General features: G+C 49.9%; 1 protein-coding gene across 4 annotated transcripts in view; it reads left to right on the top strand.

Annotated features, from left to right (window-relative positions):
* The window catches only part of SYT17 (synaptotagmin 17), a 101,060-nt gene that overhangs the window by 7,723 nt on the left and 68,590 nt on the right, over nt 1–24,747 (top strand). For all 4 annotated transcript variants that reach the window (XM_021086545.1, XM_003124573.5, XM_013987721.2 and 1 more), the window contains exons 4-5: nt 4,960–5,108; nt 10,341–10,960. In XM_021086545.1, coding sequence (XP_020942204.1) covers nt 4,960–5,108; nt 10,341–10,960 — 769 coding nt within the window. The remainder of the gene's footprint in view (nt 1–4,959; nt 5,109–10,340; nt 10,961–24,747) is intronic.

Below are 24,747 nucleotides of genomic sequence, written 5' to 3' on the forward strand. Positions count from 1 at the left end.
TTGACCAGCTGGCTCACCTGCATGCAGAAATTGAGTTCTGAAAGTGCTGACGGACCTCTTGAAAAGTTAGTTTTAGTTTCTTTGATAGTTATTTGTGGAACTTGCCCTGTATGCCGGACATTCTGGGATGCACAAGGCTAGATAGAGTTCTGTTGCCATGCTCAGGGGATTTAAAATCTTGTATAGGAGGAGTTCCTGCTATGGTGCAGTGGGTTAAGAATCCAACTGCAGTGGCTTGGGTTGCTGCGGAGACATGGGTTCCATCCCTGGACGAGGATCCAGCATTGCCACAGCTTCAGTGTAGGTCACAGCTGCAGCTCGGATTCAATCCCAGGCCCAGGAACTTCCGTGTGCCTCAGGTGCAGCCAAAAAATTAAAAAAAAAAAAAAAAAAAAAAACAAAAACCAAAAACTAGTGTAGGAGATAAAGCAGGAACATAAGTTCCTTGTGCATGCATACCCTGCATACCCATATAACAGCCCTGCATAGAGTTTTGTTATGGAAAAACCCTGCGATAATGGCTTCAGGCATAGCTGGATCCAGGGGCTCAAATAATGTCATGGGCATGCACATATGTACCTGCTTTTTCCCTCTTCCTTTCTTTCTATTTTGTATTGGCATCATTCTTAAGCTTGTTTTGTTCTTTGCCTCATTCTTAAGCTCAGCAAATATACCAGGAAAGGCTCTCATTGCCCTGGCTTGGGTCATGTGCCAATCACTTGATCTAGTCAGTTTATGCTTGGAGGGATAGGTGCTGGGATCATATACTTGGGTTGCCTGACCATCTTGGAACCAGGGAAATGGTCATTCCACCTGAAACACATGATCTAAGCTAGTGAAACAGGAGTTGGCAAACTTTTCTCATAAAGGGCCAGACAGTAAGTATTTTGGCCTCTCGGACTTAGTCTCTCTTGCACCTACTCACTTCTATCCTTGTAGCTTAAAGCAGCCATAGATAACTCATAAATGAATGGGCATGGCTGTGTCCCACTAATACGTATGCAAAATCAGGCCATGGGTTTGGCCTTGCAGTTTGCTGACCTGGATATTAGTTTGGGTGTTGGGACTGGCTGCAGGGTGAGCAAATACCATGAATGGACATTACATCTCGGCAGAGTTGGGGGAATCACGGAAAATGAACCTGGGCGCTCAGGCTGTGATGGGTCTCAAATGCCAGATTAAGGAAGGTCTATTTTGTTTGTTTGTTTTTTGTTTGTTTTTCATTTTTGGCCGCCCTGCTGCATATGGAGTTCCCAGGCCAGGGATCAGATCTGAGCCACAGTTATGACCTAAGCCACAGTTGTGGCAGCACCAGATCCTTAACCCCCGTGCCGGGCTGGGGATTTGAACCTGTGACCCGGCGCTCCCAAGATGCCGCCGATCCTGTTGCACCCCAGTGGGAACTCCCAGATTTAGGAATTTGGATTTTCTTCTGAATCAGAGGAGACCCCTGATAAACATTGAAAAACCGCAGCCCAGTACCTGTGCCCCACTGTTGAGTGTTACAACTGCACAGCCACTGGGTTGGAGGATGGTGGTGTTTTGCCCAGGCTGCTGAGCCTTGTGCGAGCAGGGGATTCTTTCCAGGGTGGGACCCACTGGGAAGACACTTGTTTTGGTTTTACCACAAGTGGAGAAGTGGACTGAAACCTCCCAGCAGAGCCAATACACTACACAGCTTCCAGGGGCACCCTTCACATGGTGGGTTTTTTCATAAAGGGGACCACCTAGACTTGTGCAGTGTACAGCCTGAACAGCTGTACATGACCTTCGTGCTTCCAAGATGACCCAGGTCTTCCTTGAATCCTGGGTAACGCTTGGTGCATGTCTGGCCGTCAACATCAGGCAAAATGTTAAGCGAAATCTGTAAAGGGGAGGCAGGTTAAATCCTTCAAGAAGAGAATTTACAGCTTGTGCTTTCCCCAGATTTATTTACCAAGTGGGCAGTTGCATGTTATCAAACAGGCAGGGAGTAGAAATGTCAAGTGTACAGGCTTTGCCATGCCGTTCCTACTGTGACATTTGGGCCAACAACCACAGAATGTGCCTCTCTGTTGGGTGGCATGTGGCAGATGAGCCAGCTCTTTGTGTGTGTGATTTTGGGGGCTACACCATTTGCGTTTCTGCCTATGTTTCCATCATGTGGGTTCCCCAGTGTTCCTGGGCTGGGCCGGGCTATTAAGGGTCAGGAAAACCGTACAACCTGACTGGCTTCTTTGAGGGCAGATGCCAGGAAGACCCTCTGTGAAGAGTGAATTAGGTGATTTCTCTGTCCACCAGGCATGTGTTGAGTATCTACTCATGTGCAAGGCTCTTAGAGACCTCTCAGGGGAGACCCAGCTCGGTAGCATGGGGCATGCAATCCTGAATCTGATATTGCTGGTCTCCACTGGGGTTCTGCCATTTAACAGGGATGCAGATTAATTCTCCATCCTTCCCTCCACCCAACCAGGGCTTCCATCTGTCTGTTTAAAGGGGGAGGGGTGGTTCATAACAAGAAACTCCTGGATTGTTTTAAGGATGAACTGATGGTTCACACAAGGCATTTAGCACAGTGCCTGGTACATAGTGGGTGCTCAGCTCCTGGTACCTTTGATCATAATAAGTACAGGACCTCCCCCCCTCCCCAGTTAAAACTTCATACCCTGTAATGGGAAGGGGTCACAAGATGTGCATTCAGAGGACTGTGGCACAAGTCAGATAAAAACGTGAGAAAGGAGTCCCGTCATGACTCAGCGGAAACGAATTCGACTAGGAACCATGAGGTTGTGGGTTTGATCCCTGGCCTCGGTCAGTGGATTAAGGATCTGGCTTTGCCATGAACTGTGGTATAGGTCGCAGATGTGGCTTGGATCTGGTGTTGCTGTGGCTGTGCTGTAGGCTGGCAGCTGTAGCTGCGATTGGACCCCTAGCCTGGGAACCTCCATATGTTGCCGGTACGGCCCTAAAAAAAAAAAAAAAAGAAAAAAAAGAATGTAGCACATGAAACATGATGGGTGGAAGGGAGTAGGAGAGGACACCGAGGTGGAATCTTACTAGATCAGCCATTCTTCTCACTCCTTAAATGAAAGCAGCCGCATCTTCCAAGGAAGGCAGGACCCACATCCATGAGGACACAGGTTCACGCAGTGGGTTAAGGATCTGGCATTGTCATGAGCTGTGGTGTAGGTCGCAGACATAGCTCAGATCCCTTGTTGCTATGGTTGTGGTGTAGGCCAGTGGCTACAGCTCCGATTCAACCCCTATCCTGGGAACTTCCATATACCTCGGGTGTGGCCCTAAAAGACAGAATAATAATAATAATAATAATAATAATTAAAAAAAATAAATGTCAGGTTGGAGGATACAGTCTCTGAAGATTTTGGTCTCCCGCCGAGGCGGCTCGGGGGCTTGTTATGGGCAGTGACAATCTCAGGGCCACTTTGCCACTCCCCCCGCCCCCAGCATCCTTACCAGCTGGGGGATCTTAAAGCCACCTCTGCTATCCTAACATCAGCTACAACATACCTACCTACAACATACCTACCTACAACATTCGGAGCGCTGCCTAAGTGATACAGGAAAGATGGTACCAGAATCCGGGTTCTTGCTCACGGCGGTCGAAGAATGAACTCCGCGAACACACAGGCAGCAAGAAAGCAAAGTCTTTATTAAAGAAAAGCAAATAACTCCCAGGACAGGCTGGGAGCAGGGAGAAGAGCCCCCCTTCTCTATTGTACCTTAGGGGTTTTTATCTCTTAAAGATGGGGGGGTACCAGTGGGGTCCAGAAGGATGCGGTTTTTTCCCACTGGGCTTGCTCAATGACCTGTATCAGTCCTTGTCCAGTAGGGATTTTAGGGTTGGAAACGTCCCCAAAGTTTTATGGTTTTTTTTGTCTTTTTCTTTCCTTAGATTAAGTCACCACTCCTCTCATTCCTTTTTTATCAGTTGAGGAGTGGGCTAGAGATTAGCATTTCCTACAGTAAACAAAGCCTGCGGGGAAATTGGCATTTCCTATAATAAAACGAGGCCTATGGAGGTGTTACTGCCAGGAGCCCTTAAGCCCCAAATGTTAATCAATATTCATATCAAAGGAATGTATCGGAGCCCAGGCTCCTACACTAAGTATCTGAGTTAGTATTCTGTCTCATAAGCATTTTATATCATGTCATATGTGTTAACTGTGTCAGGGGTCACAGGCGAGCAGGGAAGGCGGCACTATTATTAGTCCCATTTTACAGATGAGGAGGCAGAGGCAGAGAGAGGAAGGAAAGAACTTGCCTTGAATCGGCTTTAATTACGGTCTTGTGCACTCCCCCCCCCCCAGCAAAGTGCTTTTCATTTTTTTTCAGCATTTCTTATCCTAATTGGAGTATATTGAGTCCCTGGCTGCTATGAATGCACAGCTGTTTCTTCCTATCAAACTTTGTTTTCACATCACTGATGCTCAGGGCCATCTTGTAGCTGCAACCCCATCACTCAAAGAACCCTTGAGTGACGTTGTTATGGGATATTTTTTCAAGATGTTAAATTATAGACACAGTGACCCTTGAAATAGCTGAACATTTTGTAGAAGCCTTTTGTAGAAGTTTTGAGGCATGTGAACAGCCACGGTGTTCCAGACTAAAGATCCACAGGTCTTGTCTTCATTTGGTCAAAGTGGCGCTCCCGTGTGGCAATATCCAGAAGAAGTGCACCTGCCCCTCCCCCACTCTAGCCTCAGCTTTGAAATTATGCAAGTTCTTGGCAGAGTGTTCTAAATTGGGGAATATTCATTCATAGCATTTTACATTGTGTGCAAAAAGCAAGACCTTATTGGGAGTTTAAGGCTATTGAGAGTTTATTTCAAATTCGCATTATTCTGAGTTGCATAAACTGGGTCCTGGAGCGGTTTTATCACGGGTCTGTTGCTCACAGGACAGAAATGCCAGTCCCTGGGGATTCTCTGACCACCACTGAGACCTCTCCCTCTCCTACAGGTTGGCCAGCCGGAGCAGCGACAAGGACGGGGACTCTGTCCACACAGCCAGTGAAGTCCCCCTGACCCCACGGACCGACTCCCCAGATCGCAGATGCTCGTCCTCAGACACATCTAAGTCTACATACAGCCTGACCCGGAGGATTTCAAGTAAGCCTCTCGGCTGTGACTGTCTGGGGTCCCAGCTCGAGCGACCCACTCAGGGTCCATGAAGTACAATCCCGTTAGCTGGGTCCCCCAGATAAAGGCAGAGAGCTGGCGTTTCCTGGACATCCAGCAGTGTCCCCAGGGAAAGACGGGGCCATCCCTGGGGTGACAGTCCAGGAGACAAGATGAGAGAGAGCTAACGGCAGTGTGGTAGAGGAGGGCATTGCACCTGACTTCTGCCAAGGCCTGTCAGACGCAATCGTTTGGATTGATTTTTGTTTATACTGATCATGAGTTTCATTGAATTGGCTCTGTTGCTGACATTGTCAGCATATATCATTTCAGACCCAGAAAGGCAAGTATTAGCCCCCGGGTGATATGGCAGGGCTTGCAAATTCCAGTGGCTTCAGGGGCCCAGCGGATTGCATCAGAGTGCGGAGGAGTGGGGTGTGATAGGGTCGCCCCAATGCAGTGTCACATGGTAGCCGACTTGGCTGGCTGAGCACTAGGGCAGGGTAGGGACCGGGGCCAGCTGGGAAGCTAAGGTCCCACAGAAAGGGGGCAGCTGCTCCTCAGCTCAGGCATTACCTGATCTTCCTAAAGGGAAACTGGCAGTCTGGGTTTTTTCAATGAAACTTCCTTCTTTGTAAACCCAACTATAGTCTATCTCTGAGTTGAATTTGGCCCCCTGATGTAACAGCCTGTGCGTTTGACCAGATGGCATGATTTGGGTGGGGAGGAGAAAGGACAATAAAATCCAAAGACTTCCCAGCCTCCTTTCATTCCCCAAAGCTGTCTCATTCAGCTTCTGCCTGAAATTCACTTAACAGAGGGGAAAAGCTTAAATTCATGAAACTTATCCACTCAGGTGGAAATGACTGATGGCTGCTCTTTCCTGGGAGTCGATGGGGAAGAAGCAGGAAGTAGAGAAAAGTTCCAGGACTTGAAATGTGCAACAGAGGGGATGCTGCTTTCTGTAGCCTCAGCCTCTCCACCGGTAGACTATGTCCTGCTCTGTTCACTATGCTGCCACCGCTCGAAGGTGGCTGAGATGCACTGCACGTGTTACATACCCACTGGATTATTTTAAAAATTTTTTATTGAACTGTAGTCGATTTACAATATTGTATTAGTTTCAGGTGTACAGCAAAGTGTTTCAGATATATACATGTATAATATGTATGCATATTATACATATGGTATATGTAGGTGTGTATGTATATTCCTTTTTCATTTTTTGTCTTTTTTTTTTTTTTTTTCCTTTTCTAGGGCCGCTCCTGCAGCATATGGAGGTTCCCAGGCTAGAGGTCGAATTGGAGCTGTAGCCGCCGGCCTACACCACAGCCACAGCAACGTGGGATCTGAGCCACATCTGCAACCTACACCACAGCTCACAGCAACGCCGGATCCTCAACCCACTGAGCAAGGCCAGGGATCGAACACACAACCCCATGGTTTCTAGTTGGATTCGTTAACCACTGAGCCTGAGCCACGACGGGAACTCCTTTTTTTTTTTTTTTTTTTTTTTTTTTTTTGCTTTTTAGGGCCACACCTGCAACATATGAAGGTTCCCAGGCTAGGGGTTGAATCAAAGCTACCGCTGCCAGCCACAGCCACAGCAACTCAGGATCCGAGCTGTGTCTGCGACCTACACCACAGCTCACCGCAACGCCGGATCCTTAGCCCATTGAGTGAAGCCAGGGATCGAGCCTGAAACCTCACGTTTACTACTTGGATTCGTTTCCGCTGCCCCACAATGGGAACTCCGGTCTATTCTTTTTTAGATTCTTTTCCATTATCGATTAGTACAAGATACTGAATAGAGTTCCCTCTGCTATACATACCCACTGGATTTTGAAGCCAGTATGAAAAAAAGAGAATTCAGAGTGTCTCCCCAAAGTGTTTTTATAGTCTTCCAAGTTGAAATGATTATATTTTGGATATGCCGGGTTAAATAAAATCTTAGAATTCATTTCATCCGTTTCTTTGCACTTTTAAAAAATTGGGGCTCCCCCAAAGCTTTGTTACCTAGAATTTTTGGCTCTCCTTTTGTCTTCTCTTAGCGCTGGTATAGATGATTCCTAAGTCCTCACGCCCAGGTCCACACAGAGATGCCTCTGTTTAGCACACGGTCGATTAGAGTGCACTCAAGCACTGGCAGAGGCTCACGATTTTAGCCAGTAAGACGGGTATTTGGGCAAATAACAAGAATGCCAGAAGTTCCCTTCGTGGCTCAGCGGTTAACGAACCTGACTAGGATCCATGAGGATGTGGGTTCCATCCCTGACCTCACTCAGTGGGTTAAGGAGCCAGCATTGCCGTGAGCTGTGGTGTAGTTTGCAGACACGGCTGATATGCTGTGTTGCTGTGGCTGTGATGTAAGCTGGCAGCTATAGCTTCGATTCCACCTCTAGCCTGGGAGCTTCCATATGCCCTAAAAAGCAAAAATAAATAAATAAATAAATAAATAAATAAAAATAAAGAATGCCATGAAAGAACAAATAGTACATATCCTACTAATACAAGAAATCTCATAGTCAGACTTCTTTTTTTTTCTTTTTTATTGGTTTACCATGTTGTGCCAATCCCCGCTCGCTGTACAGCAAAGCATAGTCAAACTCCCAAGCGCAGAGAGTAGAATGTGGTTACCAGGAGGGGCTGGGACCAGGCGGTGTGGGTTTCACCTACGCCAGATGAGTAGGTTCTAGAGCCAGCATCACGTGTAAAATTAACAGTACTGTGCTGGGTACCTAAACATTTGCTAAGAGAGTAGATCTCGTCTTAACACACACAAAAAATGAAACAGAAGGTGGGAGGAAACTTTTGAAGGTGATGGATATGTTTTTTAAAAAAATTTTTTTTATTATAGTTGATCTACATTGTTCTGTCAATTTCTGCTGAAGAGCAAAGTGACCCAGCCATACATACATAGACATTCTTTTTCTCATATTATCTTTTATCATGTTCCATTACATGTAATTGGACATAGTTCCCTGTGCTACACAGCAGGACCACATTGCCTATCCATTCTTTTTTTTTTTGCATTAAAATTTTTTTTATTTTAATTTTTAAAATGATAGTTGAAAAAGGTAATGACATGTTAATGGCATAGACTGTGGTGACATTTTCACGGGTGCATACTTATCCCCAAGCTCATCAAGTTGTGCATATTAAATAGGGACTGCTTTTTGAGCTTTTTGGAGACCTACACACCTGGCTGAGGGCTCATGGGAAGCAAATCCATGCCAGCGCAACTGGGGAAGGTAAATTGGGGTGAAATTACCAAGGCCATGAACTCTCTTTTCTGAACCAGAGCTCTGCGGTTTTCTGCCTTTTCGAAGAATTCCCTGTGGGTGTCTTCCTGCCTCTTCCTCGCCATCTCCCCTGATCCCCTGCCGCAACTCACACCCCCTGGCTGTCTAGGCTCTGAAAATCACCCACATGCTAAAGTCCTCCGAACCCTAATTTCTCTAGCTCCCGTTTCCAAAAACCCCTAAGAAAAGCCCTTCTCCACTACTGGGTGGCAGTCATTCCCAGGCCACCCCGAGAGAGGCTTAAAAAAAGGGAAAAGAATATACATGTATGGACAGCTTTTGGTATGTCAATCATGCCTCAATGCGTTGCTTTAAAAAAGAAGGATGTGGCGTTCCCACTGTGCCTCAGTGGGTTAAGAACCTGGCACAGTATCCGGGAGCATGTGGGTTCGATCCCTGGCCTCGCTCAGTGGATTAAGGATCCGGTGTTGCTGTGTGCTGTGGCTGTCGTGTAGGCCGGCTGCTGCAGCTCTGATTGGACCCCTAGCCTGGGAACTTCCATATGCCACAAGTGCGGCTGTTAAAAAGAAAAAAAAAAGAAGAAGAAAAAGAATGCCATAAGGTCACTGTCAGAATAGAAGGATGATCAAAGATTGGCTGATGAGCCTGGGAGCAGTGAACGCTGCTGGTTGACGGAGAGGGAGAAGCACCCTGTCCGTGACAAGATGTGAATATGATCCTTGAAGATGTGTAATAGTTACCATGTAGTGCCTCTCACCATGGACACGTGCTGTGCTGAGCCTTCTCTGTGTATCGCTCAGGATTCTTCATCACAATCTTTGAGATGGGTGCTGGGATGCAGAAACCCGGGTGTGTGAAATGTGCCTCGAGTCACATGGCTCATTACTAGTGAGTCACGTGGCTCATTAGGAAGTATTCATGTTGGGACTGGACCCGGGCCCGCCAGCCTCAGAGTCCACTTTGCGAAAGTGGAGGCAGTATAGGCTAATGGTTAGAGCCAAACAAACAGGACTAGTAGACTCTGGTCTTCTTCTCTTACTAGTTGTATGACCTTTGGTGAGTTAGTTTCTATTTCCCAGACTCACAGACATGGAGAACAGATCTGTGGTTGCCAAGAGGGAAAGGAAGGGAGTGAGATGGACGGGGAGTTTGGGATTAATAGATGCAAACTATTGCATTTGAAATGGATAAGCAATGAGATGCTACTGTATAGCACAGGGAACTATAGCCAATCACTTGTGATAGAACAAGATAGAAGATAACATGAGAAAATGTATGTATCTGTATGACTGGGTCACTTTGCTGTACAGCAGAAATTGACACAACACTGTAAAACAACTATGTTTTTAAATTTAATTTTATTTTTTGTCTTTCTGCCTTTTCTAGGGCCACTCCCACGGCGTGTGGAGGTTCCCAGGCATAGAGGTCGAATCGGAGCTGTAGCCACCGGCCTACTCCAGAGTCACAGCAATGCGGGATCCGAGGGGGGTCTGCGACCCACACCACACAGCTCACCGCAACACCGGATCTTTAACCCACTAAGCGAGGCCAGGGATCAAACCTGCAACCTCATGGTTCCTAGTCGGATTCGTTACCCACTGAGCCATGACGGGAACTCCAAACAACTACAATTTAATAAAACAAAAATTTTTTACGTTTGTTTCCTCCTCTGTAAAGTGGCGATAACAGTCACTAGCTGATACCTCGTGAAAACGAGATGACGCAGTACATGCAGGGCGTTTAGAACAGTGATGACGGTGATGAAGATGGCTGTGCCCACACACGGCCTCTTGCAGAATCAGTGAGAGGATTTCAAGGAGTAGGGCGCACACGGCCAAGGGCGTCACGAAGCAGACAGAACCATGTTCAAATCTAGGCAATGTTGCCGAGATCTCATAAATTGGCCCTTGTTGGGTCCTGTCCTTCGCGGTGTTCACTGTTATTTCTGATGGGCGTGTAGGTCTCGAGTCCAGACGACCCAGCTCCCCTCTCATCGATATTAAACCCATCGAGTTCGGCGTTCTCAGCGCCAAGAAAGAACCCATCCAGCCCTCGGTGCTCAGGCGGACCTATACCCCGGATGACTATTTCCGGAAGTTCGAGCCCCGCCTCTACTCCCTCGACGCCAACAGTGATGACGTGGACTTCCTGACGGACGCGGAGATCCTGTCCAAGTACCAGCTGGGCATGCTGCACTTCAGCACCCAGTACGACCTGCTGCACAACCAGCTGACGGTGCGCGTGATCGAGGCCAGGGACCTGCCGCCCCCCATCTCCCACGACGGCGCGCGCCAGGACATGGCGCATTCTAACCCCTACGTCAAGATCTGCCTCCTCCCGGACCAGAAGAACTCCAAGCAGACCGGGGTCAAGCGCAAGACCCAGAAGCCCGTGTTCGAGGAGCGCTACACCTTCGAGATCCCCTTCCTGGAGGCGCAGAGGAGGACCCTGCTCCTGACCGTGCTGGACTTTGACAAGTTCTCGCGCCACTGTGTCATTGGCAAGGTGGCTGTGCCTCTGTGTGAGGTCGACCTGGTGAAAGGCGGACACTGGTGGAAGGCGCTGATTCCCAGTTCTCAGGTAAGGGCTGGGTTGGCAGGGCTTCCTCCTGGGAGCTTTGTGAGAAAAATGCTTATTTTTGGAGTTCTCGCGGTGGCAAGGGGATCCTGGGGGTTTCTGCAGCGCCAGGATGCAGGTTCGATCCCCCAGCTGATCCCCGGCGGGGCATGGAGGGTTAAAAGATCTGGCATGGCCGCTGCGGAGGTCACACCTGAAGCTCAGATCTGACCCCTGGCCTGGGAACTCCCAATTTCTGCGGGGTCGGCCAAAAAAGAAAAAAAAAAAAAAAAAAAAAAAAGAGTTATTTGCATCTCCGTATTTAACTTTTATTTTTTTGCACTTTTCAAACTTTTGATTTTGAAATAATTTTTGACTCACAAAAAGTTGCAAGATGAGGACAGAGTCCTGTGTGTTCTTCATCCAGCGTCCCTGGTGATCAATCTTACGTGGTCTGAGTGTCTTAGCAATACCAGCAAACAGACGTTGGTAACTACAGGGCTTACACAGTTTTCACCAGGTTTTTTTCATGCACCACCCCGTGTGTGTGTGTGTGTGTGTGTGTGTGTGTGTGTAGTTCTATCAAATTTTATCACATGTATACATTCATGTAACCACCACTGCCCTGGGAGCTTTTTGTCACTGATGCTGGGGTATTTACTAAGGAGAATGACTATCCAGGATATGAAGCTATCAGTCATTTTGACTTTAGAAATTGATTGGGGAAAAATAAAATGAGGGCTGAAGACCGGGATGATAGATGGATGTTTTTTAGGCGAACTGTGAGATGAGCTTCCTTTCTTCTTCCAGCCCAGGGAGGTGCAATTTTGGCTGCTTGGGGAGCCCCCCCATGGAGGAGGCTTTCTCTCCAGTGGGCTTTTAGGGTCCCTCCCTTGGGCATTCTGTGGGCTGGAGGACAGCAGTGCACCCACTGTGAGTGGAAAGATGTGTGTGTGTGTTGGGGGGGGGCTTCCCAAGGGAAGGAAAACCCCCACCAGTCTAGAGGCTGGTCTCGACTGTCCACACGCAGGAGGAACAATGATCCTGTGTGATGCAGATGGGATATTCATCAGATACGGCAAGGTGCTTCCAAGGCTGAGCTTTGCCGGCGGAGGATTTAGTGATCCAGTATCACATTCGGGATGCAGGTATTAAACATGAGGACTGGAGGGGGTACCTCACTGTGTGTGTGTGTGTCTTCGAAGCCATCCCTTTCTTAGTATGGATCCCCCAGGAACAAGAAGACCCCGAGGCAGAGCAAGTCAGTTAATAGGGAGGTGACCCTAGAGGCACCGTCGGGAGAGGGTAGGAAAGCCACATAAAGGATGCAGTTACTGAGCCGACCGCCACTGTGGGTGACTGGAGCTGAACCCTGCTGGGGAAACTGGGAATGCGTGTGAGACATGCTTAAGAGCCTTTCCACTGTGAGTGCCCGTGACAGTGGCAGGTAGAGAGACCGTGGACATCCGGAAATGCCAAAAAAGTGCAGGAGCTGGCGGTCACGGCCAGAAGGTGGGCACTATCTTGGCAGTGTCTGCTCTAACCCCAATCCTCCTTCCCATCACACCGTCGGGATACACTGGGTGTTTTCCAGGCATCCTCCTCGACATTGGATTATCACTGAGTTTTCAACTATCCAAAAAAAAAAAATCATATTGAGGAGTTCCCATTGTGGCTCAGCTTGTTAAGAACCTGACTGGTATCCATGAGGATTCAGGTTTGATCCCTGGCCTCGCTCAGGGAGTTAAGGATGTGACATTGCCGCAACCTATGGTGAAGTTTGCAGATGCAGCTCGGGGCTGGTATTGCTGTGGCTGTGGTGTAGGCTGGCAGCTGCAGCTCTGATTTGATCCCTAGCCTGGGAACCTCCATGTGCTGCTGGTGTGGCCATAAAGAGAGAGAAAAAAAAAATTACATTGAAAGAGGGAGAGCCACCTGACACAACAAGTTCCATATTGCCAGCTGTACCCTCCACGTCGCTGGAAGGCCCTGGACGTTCTCCCCTCCCACCGCAGCCCCTTTAGGTCTTGGCTGAACTATCTCGCCAAGTCTTCCTGGGCATCGGCCCTGGTTTGCTTCTCCTGAAAGCTGAGGCCAAGGCCAGGGCCTGGGTGCAGATCGTTAACTTAGGAGGTGATCCCAGGAAGCAGGTTTGGGGGCTGAGGGGCAGACAGGGAAGGAGGGTGCGTCAAATTCAGGGGTGGTTCTGAAGGGCGCCATCCTGGCCCTGGGTGGGTGTGAACCCTGCCCGGGCTGGACGCTGGCTAGACGGGCGCCCCTAACCTTACAGAAGGGCTAGGACAGAAAAACGAGGGAGCCCAGATGTGCCGCTCTGCTTGAGCCAAGATCTCACCCAGATGGGGCTGTGGGAGCCTCTGTAGTTGATGCCAGAGGAGGTCCCCACCCCACAAACTGCCTGTCCCCTTCTTCTGCATTATTTTTCTCCGTGGCACTTTTTTTTTTTTTTTCCTTTCTCTTTTTAGGGCCGCACCCATGGCACATGGAGGTTCCCAGGCTAGGGGCTGAATGGGAGCTCCAGCTGCCAGCCTACACGGCAGCCACAGTTATCCGGGATCTGAGCCGCATCTGTGACCTACACCGCAGCTCACAGCATTGCCGGATCCTTAACCCACTGAGCGAGGCCAGGGATCAAACCCGTGTCCTCATGGATACTAGTCAGATTCATTTCTGCTGAGCGGAAACCAGAACTCCCCTTTTTTCCTCCCCTCCTTGGTGCTTGTCATCATCTCACAGTCTGTACATTTTATTTTCTGTCCCCCCCCACTAGTGTGGGCCCCCCCTGAGGGCAGTGACTTTTGTCTGTTTTGTTCACTTCTCTGTTGCCTGCTCCTGGAACAGGGGAAGAGCTCAGGGATATTTGCTGAAGGGGTGGAGGAGGGAGGAGGGAAGGGCCCCCAAAGTGAATTTCCTTCTTCCCTCCATTCCTCCTTCCTCCTTCCTCTCTTCCTTCTCACAGAACAAAAGGCTCTGGAGGAATTCCCTGGTGGCACAGCAAGTGTTGTCACTGCAGTGGCTCAGGTCACTGCTGAGGTGCAGGTTCGATCCCTGGCCTGGGAACTTCCGCATACCAGGGCACCACCCCAAAAAAGACAAGAAAAGAAACGCTCATGGACGTTGAAAGAGGAATGGGCTCCTATTGCCCATCTCAAGCTTGCTCTGGAATTTACGCTCTTAAAGTAGGAAGGTTAGCTGGCCATGCTTGGGGGTCCCTAGAAGCCGAGCTCAAGATAGGGGTGTGGGTATGGATTCGTTTCCTAAGGCTGCTGTGACAAAAGACCACAGATTGCATGGCTTACACCTACAGAAATTGGAGTTCCCGTTGTGGTTCAGCGGGTTAAGAACCCAGCACAGTATCTGTGAGGATGCTGGTTTGATCCCTGGCCTTGCTCAGTGGGTTAAGGGTCTGGCATTGCCATGAGCCGCAGCTTTGGTCACACATGTGGCACGGATCCTGCGTTGCTGTGGCTGTGGTGTAGGCCGGCAGCTGCAGCTTCTGGGAACTTCCACATGCCACAGGTGCAGCCCTAAAAAGAAAAACAAAACAAAAACTGCAAAAATTCATTTTTTTTCCCTGGTTGGGAGATTATAAGCCCAAGATCTTGGTGCCGGCGGGGCTGTGCTTCCTCTGAAAGCTGGAGGGGCTCCTTCTTGTCTCTGTAGGTCTCCTGGGCGTTACTTGGCTTATGGCCGCCCACCCTGGTCTCGGCCTCCTTCCTCCTGTGTAACCTGCCCTCCGTGCGTCTTTTCTTTCTTTCTTTTTTTTTTTTTTTGTCTTTTTGCCATTTCTTGGGCCGCTCCCGCAGCATATGGAGGTTCCCAGGCTAGGGGTTTAATCAGAGCTGCAGCCACTGGCCCATGCCAGAGCCACAGCAACGCGGGATCCGAGCCTCATCTGTGACCTACACCACAGCTCACGGTAACGCCGGATCGTCAAACCACTGAGCAAGGGCAGGGACCGAACCCGCAACCTCATGGTTCCTAGTCGGATTCGTTAACCATTGCGCCACGACGGGAACTCCAGGGAGTCTTTTCTTATAAGGACATCAGTCCTATTGGATCAGGGGCCCGTCCAACCCCAGGGTGACCTCATCTTCAATAATCACATCGGCAATGACCTGATTTCCAAATAAGGTCACATTCCGAGATGCTGGGGCTAGGATGGCAACCTGTCTTTTGGGGACACAATTCAGCCCGAAAGGGGATGCAGAAGAAAACCCCGCGGGGGAGTGTGGGACGCTGTCTAGGTGAAGGGTGACAGCTGCGCCAGGCACGGTCTCAAGTCAGGCTGGTCTGTGGTGGGGAGGGGACTCTGGACCCTGGATCTCACCGCAACATCTCCTCCTTCAGAGCAGGGAGCCAGCCCTGCTTGTCAGTTGTTGGCAGGGAGCAGACTGGGCAATCTGATTCTCAGCCAGGTGGCCATGGGCCCCCCTGAGCCTCTATACCCTAGAATGGTGGTTCCAAGCAGGGACACTTCTGTCTCCAGGACATTTGGCAGTGCTGGGAGCCATTGGGGTCTGGTGGACAGGAGAGTGTTGCTGGCATCTGTCGGCTAGAGACCAGAGATGCTTCTAAATGTGCCACGATGCACAGGGCAGGCCTCCAGCACAGCACGATCCAGCCCCAAATGTCCAAAGTGCCACGGGTAAGAAAAGCCTGCTGTGGGTGAAGGGGAGGGGGCTGGAGGATGGGGGCAGGGGAGCTGGGATGGTCCCTGTGCAGGGAGGAGGGGTTTTCAGGGAGAGACAGTTGTCAGAGTTGGGGGAGGGCCAAGAGGCTAGGATGTGATCTCCGGGCAGCTGCTTCGCTTTTCGTTCCAAATGTGGGAAAAGAAATACCGGTTTTGAACAAAAATCCACATCAAGCAAAACAGGCCTGCACTACAGACAGAAAAGAAAACCCCTATGCAGGGTGCCCGGGGCCAATAGAAGGCTGTCCTGAAAGATTTCCACTGGAGGCTGGTGTCTGCCTTCACCAAAGCCCTGGGTAAGTCACGTGGCCCGGGAGGGGGGAAGGTGCAGTTGTGTGGCATTCAGGAAATGAGCAGCTAATGGAGCTGCTTCAGATTTTGAGGTCTCATTGATCGTTGGGCCAAAAGATAGTGGAAATGAGGACACAGAAATAGGAGCATGTGGAGTGACTGACATGGTCAAAAGTTACACCGGGAGTTCTTGTGGCTCAGCGGTAACGAACCCGACCAGGATCCATGAGGAGGAGGGTTCCATCCCTGGCCTCGGATCAGTGGGTGAGGGCTCTGGTGTTGCCACGAGCTGTGGTGTAGGTCGCAGACGCGGCTCAGGTCCATTGTTGGTGTGACTGTGGTGTAGACTGGCAGCTCTAGCTCCCATTTGACCCCTGGCCTGGGAACTTCCCTATGCCTCAGGGACGGCCCTAGAAAGCTAAATAAATAAATAAATAAATACATACAAACATAAATAAAGAAAGAAAACGGGCAACATGGAGTTCCCACGATGGCGCAATGGGATGGGTGTCATCTCTGCAGCACTACGATGCAGGTTCCATCCCTGGCCCGGCCTGGCAGGTTAAAGGATCCTGTGTTGCCGCAGCTGCACCATAGGTCTTAACTGCAGCTCAGAGCCGATCCCTGGCCCGGGAATTCCATATGCCCTGGGGTGGCCAAAAAAGGAAAAAAAAAAGGGGGCAATAGTTTTGAACAGATGCTTCACAGAATATGCACGCAAATGGTCTATAAGCACATGGAAAGTGGTCGATAATCCCTCAGAGGAACAGGCTAAAACCTGAGCAAGATACTACTTCACTGCTCCCACCTACCAGGATATCTAAAATTACAAAGACTGGAGTTCCCATCGTGGCTCAGCGGAAGTAGATCTGAAATTGGACCCAGGTTCAATCCCTGACCTTGCTCAGTGGGTTAAGGATCCAGTGTTGCCACGAGTCGTGATGTAGTTTACAAATGCGGCTTGGATCCAGTGTGGTTGTGGCTGTGGTGTAGGCTGGCAGCTGTAGCTCCGATTCGACCCCTAGCCTGGGAACTTCCATGTGCCTTGGGTGTGGCCCTAAAAAGACCAAAAAAAAAAAAAGATCAATCAATATGTGATAAAGCAAATACAGCCTATTTTTAAAATATTAGTTGTAGAATTATTAACTTCATTTTAGGATCTTGACGTATTTAAAGGGATTCACGGTACAATTATTTCAGCTTCTGTATTTGATAATGGTCACAAGAAAGTATTGGGAAATGGAGTTCCCGTCGTGGCGCAGCGGAAACAAATCCGACGAGGAACCACGAGGTTGTGGGTTCAATCCCTGGCCTCACTCAATGGGTTAAGGATCCGGCATTGCTGTGAGCTGTGGTATAGGTTGCAGACACGGCTCGGATCCAGTGTTGCTGTGGCTGTGGTGTAGGCCGGCAGCTGCAGCTCGGATTGGACCCCTAGCCTGGGAACTTCCATATGCCACAGGTGGGGCCCTAAAAAGCCAAAATAAATAAGTAAATAGAAAATGTTGGGGAACACACGGCGTAATATGCTGCTGGCCCCCAGTGGGGAGGTGGTGCTGTGGGTGGAGTGAACAAGTGGCCCGCGTGGGAAATAATTAGAAGGCAGAGTCTTTGATGCCCAGAACCAGCCCTGAGACTTTACACTCCAGCCTCAGGGATGCTGGAAATGAGGGCTCTCAAACAGAGGGGGGATTCCTGTGTGATGCCGTTGTCTTGCTTCACATGCATCGCATCCGCCGAGAGCCGTGACCTTGGCCTTCCCAGACCTCAGCCTCACAGATTCCAGTTTCCTGGGTCTGGGGTGAACCTGGGCTTGAGTGAAAGTGCAGGGCCTTCTGCTGCGGGGGGGAACCGTGGACGTCATTCTGGGAAGCACTTGGATGGCCCGTGGCAGGTAGAAAGCGTTTGGCGGTTGGAGCCGGACAGATGGGCCTGCAGTGCCGTCTGACTGCTCGGCTGCTGTGATGGCCTAAGGAGCTGGCCTGGCTGCCTCGAGAGCCCAGTAGAAGCTGCCATTAGGATTATGTTTTATGGAGCCGTCGGGGAAGGAGCAGACTCAGGATAAAGTGCTTGGGTGATAATTCTGAGGCTTTTATTACCAAGCCAGATTGCCTGCGGAGGGAGAATGTTTGATTTGAGTCCAGAAGAAGAAAAATGTGCTTAGTCAAAAGTGATATTTGCACACCCGGTTGCTGGATATTTCTGTTTCTGAAAACTGCTTTCATGGGAGATTTGCTTTGTCCAAAGGAACGCCTTTTAGACCTGTGGGCCCTGTGGCTTAGGAAGTGAAGTCTGTATGTTTTGCCTTTGCCGCCTAAGATTCAGAGGTCGGAGTTCCCATCGTGGCTCAGTGGTTAACGAATCCGACTAGGAACCATGGGGTTGTGGGTTTGATCCCCGGCCTTGCTCAGTGGGTTGAGGATCCGGCGTTGCTGTGAGCTGTGGTGTAGGTTGCAGATGCCACTCGGATCCCGCGTTGCTATGGCTCTGGCGTAGGCCAGTGGCTACAGCTCTGATTAGACCCCTAGCCTGGGAACCTCTATATGCCATGGGTGTGGCCCTAGAAAAAGGCAAAAATAAAAAAATAAAAAAAATTCAGAGGTGTTAGAGATCAGTGTGTTCTGCGTGTTTCCCACGTGCCAGACCCTGGGCTTGGCATGATATTTACGTTACCCCCACCAGATGGAGAGCCTGGCACCTGCACTTTACAGATGGGGACTCTGAGCCTCAGGGGGTCTAAGGAACTTAGCCAGAGTGGCACAGCCGGAGTAGAGACTTGAACTTGGGACTGACTCCAAACACACCTCCAAAACTGCTAAGAAGTAATCTATTAAGGGATTTCCCCTTGTGGCTCAGCAGGTTAAGAACCCAACTAGTATCTATGAGGATGCAGGTTCGATCCCTAGCCCTGCTCAGTGGGTTAAGGAACCATTGTTGCTGTGAGCTGCAGTGTAGATCGAAGATGAGGCTCGGATCTGGCCTTGCTATGGCTGTAGTTTAGGCCTGCAGTGCTGATTCGATCCCTAGCCTGGGAACTTCCATGTGCTGTGGGGTGCATCCCTTAAAAAAAAAAACTATAAAGGTGAAAGTCCTAGCTAAGGACTTTGTAATTGACTTAGCCCACGTAACTTACTTGCTCCGGTGTTGCCACAGCCTCGCCACACTCGACCTTGCCATGGCGAGGGCTCTGGGGCACAGGCTCTTCCTCCGTCTGTCTTCCCTCTCATTCTCCTTTCCTTGGGGCAGGAGGCGCAAAGCAGATAGCAAGACCCCTGGCCTTTCAAACAGATGTCCACGGAGACAGGTGTCAACCTGCCCTCTGTACACTGGCACCAGTTCAGTCTCAGAGACAGAATTTGGGGTGAAGCAGAAAGAAAAGCTTTATTGCTTTGCCAGGCAAAGAAAGGCTTTATTGCTTTGCCAGGCAAACTGTGCCCTCTCTTAAGAGAAGACAGGAAGGGGTTTTATAGGTTTAGCTTCAAAAAACAGATCTATTGATAAGGATGAGGTTCCTGCATCCTTCTCCTGCCGTAGATCATTTCAAAGTCATCAAGGCCAGAGTCCCATGGTTTCTGATGGTCTTTGGGGTGATCATACCTTGCCCTTCCCTTGGCAGTGAAGAAGGCTCCCAGACAGAAGGGGTTAGGGAGTGTTTCATAGGAAAAGAAACGACCAGATGCGACATCCCTCTAACTAGAAAGTAACCATTAGTAATGAAGAGCAGTTAGGCAAGGAAGAAGCACCTCTGAAAAGCCAGTCGGAGTCAGAGGGTGGGCCGAGGCGGGGTATAGCATCATGGAGACTGTTGAACTCGTTTTTAGCTGTAATAATATTTCCTAATCGTGAAGTTTTGTGTCAGCTTTTTGAGACTGAAGGGAGGCCTGGGAGGCTAAAGGAAAAGCCTCTTACTTCAAAACACAAGGACTCAGGGGCGTGTACACGGTTTCAGCATCTGATCTTTGCAAGTGACCCTCTTATCAGGCATCTCTCCCGGTTTTGAGTGGGTGGGTGGGGACAATTCCCAGCTCCTGCCCACTGGCCCAGCACCTCCCCTTCTGCTTATGGAGGCAGCAAACAGGGATGGTTTTGGAAACTGCCGGATCTGAGAGTTCCCGTTGTGGCTCAAGAGAAACGAATCTGACTAGTATCCATGAGGATGCAGGTTTGATCCCTGGCCTCACTCAGTGGGTTAAGGATCCACTGGTTGAAAGATGGGTGAGAACAGAGGTGGCATGAGGCGTCCAGCTGTGTCTGAGGGCAGGAGGTGGTCTCGGGGTCAAGGATGTTCAGTTGTTGAGGGGCCTCCAGGTTGGAGGAGCTGGTGGGCATGGCTCGAGGTGGAGATGCGTGCTTCATGTCGGGAAGTGTGTGTCGTGGATGACCGTGGAGCATCCTTGTAGCAATTTCCTAGGGACTCAACTAAAGTTAAAATTCCTAAGTGATTTTATCTGATGCCATTGCCTGAAACCCCTGCGTCATCAGTAATTCTGGGGCCCTGGTTTAAAATACAGGGAGTTCTGGAGTTCCCATTGTGGTCCAGCACTAATGAACCTGACGAGTATCCATGAGGATGTGGGTTCAATCCCCGGCCTTGCTCCGTAGGTTAAGGATCCTGCATTGCCGTGAGCTGTGGCATAGGCTGGCAGCTGCAGCTTCAATTTGGCCCCTAAAGTGGGAACTTCCATGTGCCAAGGATGTGGCCCTAAAAAGACGACAAAAAAAAACCCAAACAAACCCAAAAAACCAACAAACCCTAAAACACAAAATTGCGAGGCCCCTCCTCTGAAGAATCTGATCAAGTAGGTTCAGGGTGATGCCATGAAATCTGTGTTTTATAAGCATCCCCAGTGATGCTTCTGATGAGGGCGGCTTTGGAAACACTGAACTTTACAAGCGGGCCGACACCTTACACGTAGCACATTCAAGACTGAACTGTTGATATCTGCCCACATTGCTCCTCCATGCAGGCTCTCTGTATCCATCAGTGGTACCACCATTTACCCCTAAACCTAGGAGTCTTATTCTGCCCCATCTACCAGCCCCTTTCAACCTCCTCCACTCCTAGTCCTGGTCCAAGCCACTGTCACCTCTTACCTGGGTTATCAGAACTCAGCTTGTGGGTCTCCCCGCTTCCTCCCTCTGCCTCCCTCTATATTCTCAACACAGCAGCCCGGGGGATCCAGTAAAACAAATGTCAGCGCAGGTCTTTCTCCTGCTTCCAACTTTCCAGTGGTTTCCCATTTCATTCAAGATAAAAATCTAAACAAGACCCAACCCCTCTCCCTCCAACTGTTTTGCCCTGTTGGTGGCCGCCCTCACTCTGCTCCAGCCATACCAGCTTCCTTGGGTTTCTCAAGCACACCAAGAGCCTGATCCTGCCCCAGGGCCTTTGCACTGTCTGTAATGCTCCCTCCAGATCCCTGCGTGGTTCCCTCCTGTCCTCATTCAGGTCTGGCCTCAGTGTCACCATCTCAGAGAGGCTTTCCCTGACTTTTGTCTTTAAGAGCAGCCTCTTCACTTTCTCTCCCATAAGGCAGCCTTAGTTTCCTTCATAGTACTTAACTAGCAGATATTACAAATTTATTTATTCATTTATTTATTTTGTTTTGTGTTTTCTTTTTAGGGCCACACCAATGGCATATGGAGGTTACCCGGCCAGGGGTCTAATCGGAGCTGTAGCCGCCGGCCTCCACCACAGCCATGGCAATGTCAGATCCAAGCCTTGTCTGTGACCTGCACCGCAGCTCAGATCCTTAACCCACTGAGCAAGGCCAGGGATCGAACCTGCAACCTCATGGTTCCTAGTCGGATTCGTTTCCCCTGTGCCACGATGGGAACGCCCACACATTTATTTGGTTTTGAATGGCCACACCTGTGGCATGTGGACACTCTTGGGCCAAGGGTTGCATCGAAGCCACAGCTGCAACCTACACGACAGCTCTGACACCGCCAGATCCTTTAACCCACTCTGCCAGGCAGGGGATCAAACCCACATCTCTGCAGTGACCCGAGCAGCTACCGTCAGGTTCTTAACCCACTGTGCCACGGTGGGAGCTCCACACATTGATTTCTTTATTATGTCTTTCTTCCACGACAACGTGAAGATCAAGAGGATGGGGATTTTTTTCTGTCTTGTTCACTGCTGGTTCTCCGGTCCCTGGTGCATAATAGATGCTCAATAAAAATATTTATGGAAGAACGAAAGGAAAGGAGAACGAAGAGTCTCAGGCAGGACTGGAACTTGAGAGGAATCAGCATGTTTGAGACACACAGAAAATGTGATCACTGAAACCCTAAGCATCAGCAGCATGTACCAAAAACGCCGTATAGGAGTTCCCGCTGTGGCGCAGCGGAAACGAATCCAACTAGCAGCCGTGAGGATGGGGGTTGCATTCTGGGGAAATAGAAGTTGCAGGGGAGGGAAGGGAGACAAGAACCCTGTCCCGCGTGGCAGGGGAAGAAGCGCACAGAAGTGGTCTCCACTGGGGCTTGGGGACGGTGACTGTTATGTCTCCTGGTTTCCCCAGGAGGAAAGGAGGTGAGCTCAGAGGGGCTCAGTAACATGTCCAAGGCCACACAGGAAGCGGTGGAGGTGGCGTTGGAGATGAGCCCTGGCTCACGCCTGCCTGGCCCACCGCTGTACCCATTTCCTGTGGCTGCTGTAACAAATGACAATGAATCAGGAGGCTTAAAACTACTTAACACTATAGTCGGGAGGCTGGAAGTCCAAAGTCAAGGTGCTGGCAGCTTGGGTTCCTTCTGAAGGCCTTGAGGGAGCTTTGGTTCCTTGATTTTTCTGAGGGACACAGTTTAACACATAACAACCACAATACCTCCAAATCTGAGGGCAGGAAAGAGTGTAGGGCACGAACAGAGAAGGGACAGTCCCACCCCGGAGACATGACAGAACAAGAAAAGTAAAATAGCCTCATAAAGAGATTACAGAGTTATGGGAGGTGCAGAGAAGTGAACAATTGCAGCATGAATGGAAGAGGGAGTCAGAAGGAGAAACAGCTTCCACCGGAGGAGGAAGGGGGTCCGTGCTCCCCCTGTGGCTCAGCAGGTTAAGGACCCAACATAGTCTCTGTGAAGATGTGCGTTTGATCCCTGGCCTCACTCAGTGGGCTAGGGAACCAGCATTGCCACACACTGCTGCGTAGGTCACAGGTTCGTCTTGGATCTGGTGCTGCCAAGGCTGTGGCATAAGCTCCAGCTATAGCTCCAATTAGACCCCTGGCCCAGAGCCTTCCATATGCCACAGGTGTGGCTGTAAAAAGAAAAAAGAAGAGGAGGGAGGTGCAGCCAGAAAGATCTTTTAAAAATGCACATCTAGGAGTTCCCGTGGTGGCTCAGCAGAAACGAATCCGACTAGCATTTATGAGGACGTGGGTTCGATCCCTGGCCTCGATCAGTGGGTTAGGGATCTGAGGTTGCCGTGAGCTGTGGTGTAGGTCACAGACCTTGCTAGGATCTGGCGTAGCTGTGACTGTGACATAGGCCATGGACCACAGCTCAGATTCTACCCCTAGCCTGGGAACCTCCATATGCCATGGGTATGGCCCTAAAAACCAAAAAAAAAAAAAAGTACATCTAATTAGGTAACTCTCCGTCTAAAACCTTCTGTGGCTCCCTATTCCTCAGGATACATCCAAACTCCTTACCTGGCAGCAAGGCATGAGCTGAGCTGTTTTCCCCCCTCAGCCTTAGCACTGCACCCTGCCCTGCTCCCGCCTCTTGCCTTTTGCCCATTTTGGCCTTTTCCACTGGTCAGTGTGCCTGCTTCTTGGCCCTCTAACTCCTGTTCTGACTTCTGCAGGGGAAGGGGGGGTCTTAGGAAGATCAGTTCCCCCAGCGCCCTGGCATTCTTCGCAGCACACGCCGCCGTGTTAATTCAATGATCCCATGATGAATTAGTTCTGCATAATAATTAATTAAATAACGTTTACCATCAGGAACTGCATTACAACGACCTTGACCGTGTTGCTCACAGCTGGGTCCTTTGTGTCCAGCACGGTTGCCTAGTCAATAGATAATTATTGAGCACCTACTGTATGCTAGTCCTATTCCCAAATATCTGTTGACGGGGGTTGGGTAAATGTTGGTCTAATTAGGTGATGAAGGCACAGAGAAACAGGGGTGGGGTGTTCTCTCTGCAGAAGAGGGATGAGCAGATGGAAGCAGGGGCTGGGGGCTGGACCCTGCGGACCTGAATCCCTCCCTTAGCTGGCAGGGCTTCTCCCAGCCACTTCCCTGTAAGTGTCCTAGCCCATTCCTGGTGGCAGCGGCGGCAGCTGCTGCTTCTGCTTGAGGGGGACTCGCCCCAGCTGTCCACTGTTTTTTTTCATTTTGCATCCTGGGTAGCTGGAGACAAGGCCTCATGCGTGCCATTCAGTTTGGGGTTGATAGTGTTGCATGTTCTCGAGCAGTTTCTGCTGGAACAGCTGTCTCTGCTACAAGATGCTCGCTGGGGGCCCAATTTAGAATAGAGTCAACATCTTTCCCTCTTGCAAGATGCTTGAGTGGATCTGAAGTGGGTGGATCTCATTTCGATGGCCATTGAGCCCTGGACATGGACTCTCAGACATCAAAAGACTGAATCTTTCTCCCATCATCTTCCCTGCAAGGTTTGGCTTCTTACGTAGGATATAAACAATCGTTTCTCTTGGCCACCATTCCGACAGGGTCTGTCCTGTCCCTGGGGCGGTGGACAGAGGTAACATAAAACCATTACCCTCAAAGAGCTCACGGCCTCATGGGGGCAGAGAGAGAGGAGAAAAGAGGGTCCCTGCCTCCAAAAGGAAGACAAAGC

The sequence above is a fragment of the Sus scrofa genome, chromosome 3 (assembly GCF_000003025.6).
Source record: "Sus scrofa isolate TJ Tabasco breed Duroc chromosome 3, Sscrofa11.1, whole genome shotgun sequence".
Classification (NCBI taxonomy): Eukaryota; Metazoa; Chordata; class Mammalia; order Artiodactyla; family Suidae; genus Sus; species Sus scrofa.